This window comes from Chinchilla lanigera, unplaced genomic scaffold, assembly GCF_000276665.1.
Source record: "Chinchilla lanigera isolate Chin_1 unplaced genomic scaffold, ChiLan1.0 scaffold00049, whole genome shotgun sequence".
Classification (NCBI taxonomy): domain Eukaryota; kingdom Metazoa; phylum Chordata; class Mammalia; order Rodentia; family Chinchillidae; genus Chinchilla; species Chinchilla lanigera.
Window position 1 is genome coordinate 14,543,680 of NW_004955450.1, and position 13,569 is coordinate 14,557,248.

Consider the following 13,569-nt stretch of genomic DNA (forward strand, 5'->3'; position numbering starts at 1 on the left):
GGCACATGCCGAAGTAGTACAGGCTCAAGGGACGGGTCGGCTTGCTGTACAAAGAAGGTGGTGAGAGGAAGGTGGTGTGGGAGGAAACAAGAGCCATAGATGGGGTTAATGGAGGGGGGGTGCCATGTTCGGGGAGAGGCAGGAGCGGTCTGGCCCAGTCCCCTTCAGTGGGGAGTAGAGGGGCGGGAGGCTGCTCTCGCTCATCCTCGAGGGCAACTTAACCTACATGGGAGCAACTGCCGCTCCCCTGTTTTGTTTAATTATTTCTTTTCAGCACTAAATACTATTTCATTTTCTGGGTGGTCTGTAGCTCATCTCTAGAGCAAGCTTTTTACCGTCCTGGGCAGGACGTACTGGCAGGAGGAGGCCGCCAAGGGCTGCGGGACTGGGCCGCTCGGAGTGGCGGTGACCGACTTCCTTTTGCCTGGTTTGAAACACACCTGTGGACTCGGAGGGGCGGCTCACCCCCGTCGCCCTGGCAGTCCGAGAGGACCTCAAGCTTGAGGCCAGCCTGGGCGACTGAGATGGACTCTGTGTCAAAGTAAAATTTGTAGAGGGTTGGAGATGTAGCATAGCACTAGAGCACTTGCCTGTCGTGCGTGAGGCCCTGGGGTCAGCTCCTAGCGCTGCAAAAAGCAAACAGCAGCACACCTGTGAGCATCATGAGCCAGGCGAGAGCGCAGGATGAAAACCTTGCAGAGATCCGTGTGTAACCACAGCCGGAGGTGAATCTTCTCATTGTATCCCCTCACGCCCCAGCCTGCACGGGGCCTGGAACCGGCTTAGTATGAAAGTGTCTTATAAATTGGCAAAGGTCTTGCCGAGTGTGATGGCGCACACCTGTAATCCCAGCAAGCAAGAGGCTGAGGCAGGAGGCTCGCCATGAGTTTGAGGCCAGCCTGAACTACATCGCAAGACCCTGTCCAAATAAATAAATAAATGGCAAAGGCCTATGTCAGATACTCTCTGCAAACCAGTACTATGAACATGTTTAGACTAAGCAAACAATCTGGCTAGAGAATAGGGAGGTGAATTTCCATACGCCTGTTTCCTTGATCAGAGAACATTAAGCAAAAAGAAACCTCAGCAGCAGTTGCAGTCATTCAAATGTTCCTGAGGCTTTCAGGATTTTGCCCCACCCTGTTTGCTTAGTTTTGGGGTGATTATGCAGACTACCCTATCTTGTCTCAGCTAAAATGCACTTACTGCCAACCGAGTGGGTGGGGCGTGGGGCGGCCATTCTACAAACCAAGTGGCTGTTGCTGCTGCAGAGGAGATTTACCCTGCGGTGGGGACGCTGCCCAGGCCAGTGAGTTACTGGCTGGAAGAAGCAGACTTCACGGCCACCATTTTGACTCTTAATTCAAGACGGTCAGTCCTCTGTGGGCTGAGTCAGGACGGGAACAAGCATCTCAGTCTTAGACACAGTTCCGCACCTTCTCGGCATCGCTGGGTTAGGGAGAGCGTTGAGGACCTAATAATACAGGGGTCCACTTAGGAATGGGCGGCGTGAGAATGCTGTTGATGTCAGCTCGGCCCTCACCATGTGTTAAACTGCTCGGGAGACAAACGTACCTCTTGTTCTGAGAAATAGAAGACTCGGCTCTCCTTCTGACCGAGCTGTATTAGCTCAGGAGCCTTTGTTTTTGCACACACAGGGGAGTCTGTGCAGGGTGTGTCTGTCCTCAGCAGGACCGGCTAGCTCAGGAGTCCATCCCCAACCTCAGGGAGATTGGCCCCGAGTTTCCAAGGCCCTAACTGTGAGATGGGAATCTGTTCCCCAAAACTGCTGTCGTATCCTCAGATGAAACGGTCCAAGAAGTAGAAATTAGCAGAGTGAATGTCAGCCTTGGGGGAAAGGAAAACCTCCTTATAAAGACTTTTTTGTTGTACTTTTTCTTTCCAGCTCCTTCAAAATGTCTACTGTTCACGAAATTCTGTGCAAGCTGAGCCTGGAGGGTGATGTGAGTACAAAAATTTTCACTTTGTGTAGTTTTTGCACGTCGGACATCTCTGCATAGCTGTGCTCTTTCCTTGCATAGCCGAGGAAAGTGGATGCAGACCTCCGTCCTTCCTGGGTCTTCCCCTCTTCCCCTCGCTGTGGCTGTTCTTGGAGTTCAACTTGAAAAAATGTGACACGCCAACAGCCTCAGCACCACATTAACATTGGGCAGAGTGAGAGACACCGGGCTGCCTAGAGTTACATTCCATCATGTTTATCGTGTCAGTGGTGATCACTGTTACGATGATACGGGATTTTTTAATGTCATGCTTGTGACTTTATTTCTGTTTAGCATGTACTTCAGCCATATCACAAAATCATTCTGCGTCTTTTAGACTCTCCTATAGTGCAAAGGATATTATTCCAGACAAGGACCTATACTTTTCTTTTTAAAATTTAGCACCTGGGAAAGCTCTTCTCCAAAAAAGCCAGGACATTCTTTTTTTTTTTAAATGAAATTACTGTAATTCATCATATTTTGGTTTGGCTGTCAGGGAGCTCAGAATTAAATTTGTCTTTCACAGGAAATATGGGAACCTGGAGCACCTATTTCTTTCTTTCATATGAAATTTTTAAAACTATATATAAACTATTGCAACTACTTTCAGAATCAAGTGGAATATACATTATGAATATATAAAAGAGCTACTAAGTACCGTACATTTGCCAGGCCATCTTGGCAGAAAGGGTTCTACAGAAATTCAGCCCTGATGCTAGTTGGCATGAAGCCACATCTTGGAGACGTTTCACAATATATACTCTCTTTTTATTTTTTTGTGAGATTGGGTCTCGCTGTACAGTTCAGACTGGCCTTGAACGCACTTTGTAGCCCAGGCTGGTCTCGAACTCACAACGATCCTCCTGCCTCAGCCTCCCGAGTGGTGGGATTACAGGCGTGCACCACCACACCCAGCTATAATATATACTCTCATTCAAATGAAAATTTAAAGAATCCCTCAAAAGGAACTGACAGCCTGGGTCACGTGGCACAAACACCCTCTCCGTTTTCTCTGGCACCGGCCATCAGAATGCGGAAGTGAATGGGTCTGAGCAGGCCTTGGTGGCTTGGAGGGTGGAGCCTTCCTCACAAGGTTTAGTTTTGCTTTTTTAAGTCTCCCTTCTGGGAGCTTGTTTTGTTTGTTCCTGGCAATGGTACCAGCTGCCTGTTAAGGCCTGCATACTTGCAGGTGTTAGGGGATTTGTTTCTCTAATGGATTTGATCTTTAGATTGTATTTAGTATCAAGTTACAGGAGAGCTATTAGGTCCCTTTGAGAGTGTCCCTTCTCCAGTGTGACACATTTCTCCGTGTTGGGAGCCTGGGCTCATAAAAATGTCACCTGTCTCCCAACATTGTAAAGGCAGAGAAGACCGTTTTTGCCCCAGTAACTTAAGTGCATCTTATAGGTAAAAGGTCCAATTGTCTGTTTCATTCTGTTTCTAGAGGTACTTTAAGACAACATAACACTTTAACCAATTACTGCTGTTTTCTAGTACAATGCTGTATGACCAAGTAAGGCCCTGTACATGATAAGGGTGGAGGCCAGGCTGCCTGCCGTTGTAAATTAGTAACTGACGGCACTGTTAGTACGTGGGAAAGTATTTTCCCTTAGATTTCCACCCACATTTTGTGGCCACCATACGAAGTACAGTAAATATTTCAAAACAGTGCTTTGCCTTTGTAGTTCCCTGAACCTTTGTTCCATGTCCATGGAGTTCTTCTCCTGAAAGGTTGGAGGAGTGCGATTAGAGGGAACATGCTGTGGTCATCTATTTATGTGTCACGATTGTGTTACCCAGGTTTATCATTCATCTAGTACATGTGGAAATGCATGCGTGACCCTGAGTTTAGATCCCTCCCCTGCCCTGGGAGGTTGAGAGAGTGGGTGCTTACGGGTTAACCTCATTGCTGCGAAGCACAAAGGTGAGCTGGGCATGGTGCATCCCGCCTGTACCCCCAGTAGGGTCACGGATTCGAGCCCAGCGTGGCCTATGCAGTGAATTCCAGGTCAGCCTGGACTACAGAGCGAGAGCCTGTCTCAAAACAGTAACAACAAGTAATGCAGTGGGCGACGTGGGTGCTGGGCTGGATGGGGTGTGAGGCCCGAGGCAGGACGGAGGGGTAGGCCGGGACACTGTGGAAGCTGAGTCAGGACGCCGCCTTCACAGGGCACAGCACTGTGGACTGCAGAGGGGGCGGTGGGGATGTTGTAGGAGGGGACAGTGGTGGATGGCTTTGCTGCCCTCAGCCACCCAAAGCCACAGTGTCTGCCCTCCCCTGTGGGCTGGGTGCCCGGCAACGTGAGTTCCTGCAAAGGTGAACTGCTGGAGGCTGACCTCCCGCATGGGGTGGGTGGGCTGGGGAGCTCTCCTCTGTGCCCCGAGGAAGGTGAGGGCTGTGACGGGCGTGGCAGGGGGAGGGCTGGTTTGGCACACAGTGCAAACACAGCAGAAGGGACCACGTTGTTGCAGAAGGTAGTGGAAGAGGAGAGAGAGAAGCAGGCACTTGGCCGTCCAGAGGGAACGTGGGCCGTTTCCCCAGACCACCTTGGTGCCAGAGCAGGGGATGAGGGAGATACTTCCCGTGCTTATCTGATAGACATGTCTCTCTCTCTTTCTCGCTCTGTGTCTCTCTGTCTCTCTCTCTCTCTCTCTCTCTCTCTCTGAGTCTTGCTGAATTTCTCAGGCTGCTCTTGAACTGCAGATCCCCCTGCCTCATCCTCGAAGTAGCTGGGATTTACATTTGCCATTTAAAGATTTGAGAGCTCAGCAATACAGGCCCAGGGGACGTTCGTGTGCCCGTAACAAAAACTTGGCAAAACATTCTAGTCATTCAGGCATTTCCACCTTTCAGCTTAGTTCAGATGGTTGCTAGATCAGTGTCATGGTCACAGCCTTCCTGAATAGATGCTGGTCTCAGGTTCCGCAGCCTGGCATTAACTACTTCTGTGCTCTGTCTCACTAGAAGGCCAAAAGTAGGAATGCAGACAGTGCGCTCTGCCCCAGGCGGGCCTTGGAACGAGTCTCTTGGAAGGACGAGCTAGCTGTGCCGTGGGATTTACGACAGTGGCGTGGTTCATACTCTGCTGGTGTACGAGTGATTCGGGTGGCTGAAGGAAGCAGAAGGTCCGCTGTGGGACTCTGAGGGTGCTGACGGGGTCTGTGTTTTACCCTCAGCACTCCACGCCCCCCAGTGCCTATGGCTCCGTGAAAGCCTACACCAACTTTGACGCCGAGCGAGATGCCCTGAACATCGAGACGGCCATCAAGACCAAAGGTGAGTGACACAAAGCGCCCTCCTCCCAGCCGCGGGGTTCCACTGAGGACTCTGCAGGTCTGCTCCACCTTCCCGCCACGCCCCTGCTTTGCTCATTTGAGGGGCCGTGGGGCTTTAAGGGGGCGGAGCCAGACCTAGGCAGCCTGTCCCTTTCAGCTTTGCTCCTGGGCCAGAGTGGGGCCCCTGCAGTTCCTCCTGGTGCCTGCAGCTCGGCGGCTTTCCTAGAGTTCCAGGATGAGTGGGAGGCGACCAGGCCACATAAAGCCTCCATCTCTTTCGAAACAAAGCAAATGAAGCATTTAATTGGGTTGGGTTGGGCAAGAACCCGTTGGGGTCAGCGTGTCTTGCAGGTGTACAAAGTAGATACGCAGCCCTTGGGGCTGGTGTTAGCGAAGCGGCCTTCCGGGTTGGGCTACACACAGCCCGAAGCCCTGGAATCCTGGCCGCCGTATGTATGTTCGTTCTTAGGCTTCCCCAGCTTCTCCCTTGGGACCCAGCACTTCCACCACGAGGCAGGAAGGAGAGCAGGGAAATCCCCCTGCACCCTGCGGTTCTAACAGAACACAAGGGTTTCCACCACCTGCCCCTCAGCAGCCTTGCCTTCCACAGGGGCCATCATGGGCCACCTTGCCGTGGCTGTCAGCTCTGCCGAAGGGGAGAAGTTGTGAGGGATTCTTGTTAGACCTTTAAGAAATCTTCTTCACTGGTGATTTTACTTTATTTTGTTTGTCTTGTACTATGGCTTGAATCCAGGGTTAGTCTACCGCTAAGCCACATCCCTAGCTTATTTTGTTTTTATTTTGAGACAAGATCTTGCTCGATAGCCCAGGTTGGCCTCACACTTTTGATCCTCCTGTCTTAGCCTCCTGAGTGCTGGGATTGTAAGCATGCGCTACCACACTTGACTTGTGGTGCTTTTTAACTGAATTCTTGTCAAAATCGGAACAGGAGACTAAAATCTAAAGGGCTGTCTCACTACAGTGCTAGTGAGAGAAGCAACCCTGAGTTCAGAGGCTGGTCTGCCACATGCTGATGATTCAACTCCAAGAAAACCCTGGGCGCCGTGAGACGCCATATCCTCACCTGTGGAGTGGGGCTAGAGCACCCACATCACACGCGTGGTTGTCGTGAAGTTGGAAGCACTTGGTGTAGACAGTGCTCGAAATACGTTACTATAGTAACAGGCGGATACAGGCTCGGAGGCTCACTCCTGTCATCCCAGCACTCCAGGAGGTGGAAGCAGGGGGATCAAAAGTTTGAGCGCAGCGAGGGAAAGTTTGTGACAGTCCCAGTGGCATAAAACAAAGACAAGAACAGAGAGAGACAAGGAACATGCATACCTGTGGTCCCTCGCCTAAAACTCGCCCTTCTTCTTACTGGGTGTGCCTGGGTGCGCGTGGTGTCCCAGTGACCTTGGCGAGTGACCCCAGAGCTCAGCAGGTGACTCATTTGACGGAGACACGGTGCCTTTTATGGGCTGAGACAAAGGGTGCTTTCATCCCTGCGTGAGAGCTTTTGGTGAGAGCTTGTCGACCACTGGAATGTAAAGATTGCGCAAATGAACTGTGGTCACAGCCAAAGCGCTCTTGTTAATAAAAATACCTTCAGGCCCTTTCTGAGTGAGTACAGAGACACTGTAGTTCCCAGCAGACGTCAGGTGGGGGACGCTGGGGTTCCTGCATTCCAGTCTGGTCAGAAGCAGCTGACACGTTGTGATTCCTGACAGCACTTGGGGCACAGTTGGCCTAGGGAGCTTCAGATCCGCCGCCGCTGGAATTTCCCCCTGCTCGCTTTGTGGGTGACTCAGATCAGGTTGTCACACCGGTGCTGCTACCCCTGGCTCCTGCTGAGATTCGAACTCAGTTCTGCCCTGCTCCGGGCTCCATGCGTGGATTCTTAGGCGCAGCATGTGGCGCCCAGCTGTCGGGATCAGAGCTGTTCTCAGAGCCTTGAACTATTTCCAGGCATGAAACATGCTGTCCAGCTGCGATCCCGTGGTCATCCGATAGCTTCACATTTGTCACCCAGCCTTGCTGAGGGCCCCTGGCTCTTGGTTTTTCCGTACTTAACCCTCCGGTGGGTTTCCCTAAGCACCACTTTTCACTTACTTTTGGTGCCTGCTGATTTTAGAGAGCAGCTGTTGTCTCAAGTCCTGTCCATTGGTTATTTAGATTAATTTCTATATTGCCACTTAGAAAAAAACCTAAATCCTTGCAGGAAATGCTTGGAAAGAAGGAATGTCACGTCCATAAGAGTTCAGTGTACTGTTAGCTGTTCCTATCAACCCTGTCTGTGACAGTGAAAACCCGGACCTGTCGTGCATTGAGGAGTGATTAAATCACTCCAGGATGTCTAAAGAAAGTCACATTGGTGTGAAAAGAAATTTCATGAGCCAGGCATGGTGGCGCACGCCTGTAATCCCAGCACTTGGGAGGCTGAGGCAGGAGTTTGAGACCAACTTGGGTTACATAGTGAGTTCAAGGCCAGCCTGCATTACAGAGGGAGACGCAAGATCCCCTTTTCAAAAAAGAAAGGGCATTAGTAACAGATCCACAGAACTGAGTAACTGACTTTGGCCTTTCACTGTGTTCTGTATTGTACAAGTTTCCTAGAGCGAGGTGTTTTACCTGCGTAATGAACGGCGGCAAACGTAAAAGCAGAATGGCCTCGCCAGTTGGAGAGGTAGCGCCATTCTGACCCTTTCTCCGTGGCCCTCAGTGTTTCAGATGACGATGCCACTGGTGACCTGGGTGTCACTCGGGTGCTCGCGCCAGCCCCAGCCCCAGCCCCAGCCCCTCGCGAGATTCTTTACCTGAAGCTGGTCTTCCCTTGACGTCCGAGAAAACAAAGGGGAAATACAGGGGCTGAAATAGACGCAGGCCAAAGGCCGGGCAGCGGTGTCCCCTGGCCCCTGCTAGACGGGGATGGCGCTGTGCGTGCCACCCGCAAGAGCAGGGGCACCCCCTCCGGTGTCCTGCTGTCCCTCGGAGAGAGAGGCTGGAGCCGGCTGGGGGCAGAAGGGGCACACGGGGCGGAGATCTGTGGTTTCGCCACCCACGCCAGTGAGAAGTCCTAGGTGCTCCCCTCTGTCTGGTCGCCATGGTGATGAGGCTCTGGGCCGCACCTCACAGGTTTTCTCCCTCACCTGGCCTGCGGCTCTGTCCCTCTCTTTGGCGCCCTGCCCCCGGCCCTGCCCCTGCCCCTCTCTCTGCAGGTCCTTGTGCCCTCCCTGACGTCGCGTCCCCTTCACCCTCCTGCACAGCTCCCGTTGTGCCCCACGCTGTCATTGCTTTCTTCCGGATTCGTCTCTCCTGAAGGGCAGAGACTTGATTTCACGAGCCTTTCCTAATGCCCAGGCCCACGAGGCTTTGAGAAGGTGCAAGTCTGAACCCAAGTGGCAGTCAGGGGGCCCGCAGGTGGGAGCGGCACACGCAGGTACACGCAGGCAGGCAGGCCACAGCAGGCGGCGAGGGATTGTTCCAGGAGCTGGGTGGCATCCAGAGAGGGTGAGAGTCCCCTGCTGAGCTTGGGTCTCTCGGAGTGGCCCGTCCCTTGTCGGGTGGGTGTGTCCAGAGCGCTGCCCAAGCCTCACACCGCCGCTGTGCACGCTCCGGCTTGAGGTAGTGCGTGCAGCCACTTGGGTTAATTTACGTCTAGTTAGCGGCTGAGTTAAACCATGCCAAAGTAGTAATATTGCTTAATTAACAAGAGGTTTCTGTGATTTAATCTGCAGGAGTCTCTTGGTCTAGATTGGCCTTGGGTTAAATATATACTGTGGCTTGTACAACACAGCTGTGAATGGCTTACCATATGGGTCCAAATAACTAGGAAAGAAAGTCATCTAAATTAGAAAAGGACAAATCTAGACTCCATAAAATAGGTTGTAATTAGCGGCAGCACAAGCCCACAGTTAGCGTCAGTGCCAATAAACAGGAAGAGCTCTCGTCTCTCTGCAAAGGGGAGGCTCTGGCATCAGTGCTGGGTTTGATTTTAGCAGTTTTTGTGTTCTCGGGAGGGGATGCGAACACCGGCGATTTCCCCCTTCTCAGAAGCACAGCTATGGTAGGAAAACTACAGTGTGCTTTGCGCGTCTTCTACTTCTGAAATGGAACTGCTCAAGATTTCCAGCATGGCCCAAACGCTGCCATCCTGTCCCACCGGAAAGCCAGCCAGGACAGCTTCTTTTTTTCTCCCTGTACTGGGAGTTGAACTGGAGCAGAGGTGGGGGGCAGCCCCAGCCCCAGTCCCAGCCCTTTAGATTTTATTTTATTTTTTGGTACTGGGGATTAAAGCGAGGACCTTGTGCTTGCCAGGCAGGCGCTGTGCCACTGAGCTACAGCCCAGACCCAGATTTTTTGTTTTGAGACATGGTCTCCTTAAGTTGCGATCCTCCTGCCTCAGCCTCCAGAGTAGCGGGTGGTAGCTGGGTGCGTAGGTCTGTGTCTCCACGCCCAGAAAGCACAGGTACTTTCTGTCTCACCTGCACACTCACAGGTCACAGAGTAGGAACACATTTTCCTGAGGGCTACGGGGCCGGGAAGGGGAGCCTCTCCCCCGTAAGATTGGGGTGCAAGGAGCCAAACCTGGAGCAGCCTGTGGGGTGAAGGTACCATCTGCCAGAAAGGCCTTGGGACTAGGGCTGCCCGGCACCTTCCCCCTGTGCCGGGGTGGCTCAGGGACCCGGCCCTTCCGTGGCAGAGGCTGTTCTCTGTTCGTGTTAGACCCGGCTCTCCTCTCATGAGGCCCCGCTGAGTCACAGCACCGGCTCTCTCTGGGCACAGGGCCGTTTGGAATGGATTTGTGTAGCTGTGTCGGTGCTGAGCCCAGCTGGCTGGCTGTGGCGCGTATTGGAAGGGTCCCGGTGCCTTTCCCACCGCGGGCATAGCTGTCACCACCTGCCCTTCCCCGCCTTTCTGTCCTCGTGGAAAGCACTACCTCTTTTCCTGGAGGGAATCCAGATCCTGTCCTAGTTTACCCAGGGACGAAACCAGAGTCTTCTCCGCTGTCAGCAGTGCCAAGTACTCGGTTACGGGAGGGGCGGGAGATGCGAGCTGGTTTCTCTCGGATCTGTTCTGAACTTTTTTTTTCTCGTCTCATAGAATGGATGGATTAGCAGGGCTCAGATGGTGCATTCGTTGATTGATGGGCCACTTGACTGAGGCAGGGCCTCGCTGTGTAGCCCAGGCTGGCCTTGAAATTGGGACCCTCCTGCCTCAGCCTCTCAAGTGCTGGGATTACAGGCATGTGCCGCCATGCAGGCTGATGTGTGTTTTGGGCATGTTCCTTTGCTTACAATTTGATTTGATTCCAGTGTCCTACTTTTTGTTTTCCTTCTGGTCCTTTAGAGCATTTCACAATCCTACTTTCGTGTGGAAGGAGGACAGGGTTGCAGGTTATTCAGGTGTCCTGTGGGATTGCCAAGTAGATGAGGCCTTACGTCCTTCCTGAGGGACGGAGCTGAGGTGAGATCAGAGCAGAGTGGACTTGATTTCTGGTCCCAGACTTCTTGAGCACTTAGCCATGATAGGCTTTCACTGAGTCGGGGCCGTGTCAGAACGGGCAGAGACCCGGACAGCCCCAGTGCCACTCTGTGTCATTTCTTTTCTCTCCCATCAGCGTTTACCCTGTAACTGGACCACTGCTGTCCCGTGTCCTGATGGCCGAAATGTATCCCCTTCCTCCCTGTGCCCCGTAGCATCCTAGTCTGACAGTTAAATGCAGGCGGGGGAGGGCTGTGGCAGACACGCTGAGAGAAGCCAGGAGTGCTCCCAGGTATTCCCTCTTCTGCACCAGGCGAGATAAGCTATCCCGGGGTCTGTTTCACGGGGTGAGGAAGACGGGCATAGGAGGGAACCGTGCGCCCCAAGATCTCGTAGGTCTGAGTCCCGGGTACTTATGGAGCATCACATCTGTCGCTTGCCGACCTTGACCCCATCCCCCACCACTGTACCTGGATGGTCCAGCGTGACCGGCCGACCACTGAATGTGTCTTCATGTGTACTAAAGCCTAGCTCCGCACACATCGGCACGCGGGACCATCCCAAGTCCTCTCTGGGAGCTGGAGGGAGGCTGTCAGGTAAAAAGCGTCACAAGTATCATGTTTAGGGTGCAATCATGACTCGTGTAAACGTAGGATGTACCTGTGACAACATTAAATCATCACGGTAAGAGTAGTTCAGAGGGAAATTTGGGAGACTGGGTTTTTATAGACACCCGGGGAAGAGTGTTGGAATAAGATGCTGGCTCAATGCAGAACTGTTAATGTCCCATGGGGTGGTGAGCCGTAACATTTGGGGTTATCTTTTCCACTGCAGCAAAATCAACCTGTTAGCATTAATCCCACAGAGCCTGTGCCCGGGCCTGCGGGAAACGCTGAGGCAGGGCGGGGCACACCCAGGCCTGGGGGTGCTGTGAGGCCCGGAGGTGGTGTGGTGCGGCTGGGACGCTGAGCCTTGTCTTGCTGCCGACTTGCTCATGTGACCCTGAGTAGGACTCCACCTTCAGAACACGCCAGTAACACCTACCTGTCCTGAATATCATAAAAATCGCCAGGCAGCGTGAAGCATCCAGGGAAAAGCCTGCCACAAAAAAGCCTGCTGTTACAATAAACAAAACGCGTGCCTGTGCTCACCCCCTGGGTCTGCGGCCCCTGCAAGCTTTGATGCCGGTGTGGCCAGCGACCTCAGCTGTGGCCTTCCTGGGGGTGGACGCAGTGAGGAGCGGCAGTTCTGCTGTGCTGCGCATCCAGGCCTCGCCCACCCCCGGGCCCTCCGAGTCCTTTACCCAGCACACACAAAACCCACTGGCACAGCGCAGGCGGTGTGTGTCCGGACAGCTGTGAGTCAGCATCCGGTCCCTCGAGCTGCTGGTCCCCCGACATGGGCAGTAAAGACACACACTTTCCATGGAATGCCTGCTGTGTGCTGACTCGGGCTTTCCCCCCGCGGGGAGCAGGCAGATTGTGTGGTTTGGACTCGGCAGTCACTTTGGATTTCCAGTCTTCCCGGTGCTCGAAAACACCCTGGACGGCGGAAGGGACCCGCAGCCCCCGCCGTGCTCCGGCCCTGCTGGCCAGGGTTGCTGCTCTGCCTGGCGTTCAGAGCACCGATGACCTTTTAGATGCCCCTGGCCAGAGCGTCAAAACTATCATTGCAGCCAGCCGACTAGATGAGCTGGCTGTTTTCCCTCCAGGAGTAAATGCTTAAAAACGGCTTCCTGCTTCTTCCCACCGGCGGCCAGGTGTGTACCTTTGTGTTTTGGCTCCTTACCGGTCTTGGAAAACCTCAACTTCTGTTTGTCTTCATAAACTTGAAGAGGTCAACCTGGGTCGTGGGATTTACCGTGCGCCCGCCCACCCTCTGTGGGACCCCAAGTACATTGCTGCCCCCGGGCGAGCCCTTGCTTAGGCTGAGTGACCACCTGGGAGGAGAGAGCAGAAAGACACAGCGGAGGCAGCCTTGTCCAGGTTTGTTTCTTCTTTGAACCCGTGCCCAACCTGTACAGCCTCGGACAGACCCTGGGGTCTTCTGCCCAGCGAGCCCTTCCCAAAGCCCTGGGAAATGAAGTCAGGAAGCCCCAGCTGAGAGAGACAGAGCCGCGTCTCCTGTGCCTCTGGAATTACGTCCCTGCAAAGCCGTCAGGCATCCTGGCCCGGGGTGGGTGGTGACCCCGCTGTGTGGGTGGCCAAGGGACCGCTTGACCCTTGCAGCTCAGCTGGATGTGGGCTGCAGGATATTTTCCTCTTTCCGGTTCAGTTTGAAGACTTTCTATGGGAATTTTCAGTAATGGGATTGGATTCCAGCTCTGCCCCAGGGAGGGTGGCCAAAGCCCACCTGCTGACGGAGAGCAGAGGACGGCACTGCTGTCAGGGGAGTGGACGGTCTGAGGGGTCAGTTCCTACCTGGGCTATTTAGGCAAAGGAGAGCGTGTCTTTCCTGAAACAGTACTCAGCCCTGTACCTCGCAGAAGCCCTGGGCGGAAGTGAGGTACAAAGCCTTGTATGGGCGGATTCCTCACCACCAGCCCCTTCCTCGCCACCCTTGTGGGGCTGTGCTGCTGGTGTGGGGAATGAACAGAAAGTGGCTGACCACTGCTTTGGGGTCCTCCACCCTAGAAAGTTGACCAGTAGAGGGTCAGGTGAGCCCAGGGGACTATAGTTTTTTTCTTTTTTCCTTATTTTGAGACAAGGTCTCACTAAGTGGCCCATGTTGGCCTGCAACATGCAGTCTTCCTGCCTCAGCCTCCAGAGTGCCGGGGTCACAGGCTTGTGTCACTGTGGCCACGTAGGACTAT

At 53.5% G+C, this 13,569-nt stretch overlaps 1 protein-coding gene across 1 annotated transcript in view; it reads left to right on the forward strand.

Annotated features, from left to right (window-relative positions):
• Positions 1-1,906: 1,906 nt before the first annotated feature.
• The window catches only part of Anxa2 (annexin A2), a gene marked incomplete at its 5' end in the record, with an annotated part of 28,576 nt that continues 16,913 nt past the window's right edge, over positions 1,907-13,569 (forward strand). The window contains 2 exon segments of the mRNA XM_013518924.1: positions 1,907-1,964; positions 5,178-5,277. Coding sequence (XP_013374378.1) covers positions 1,917-1,964; positions 5,178-5,277 — 148 coding nt within the window.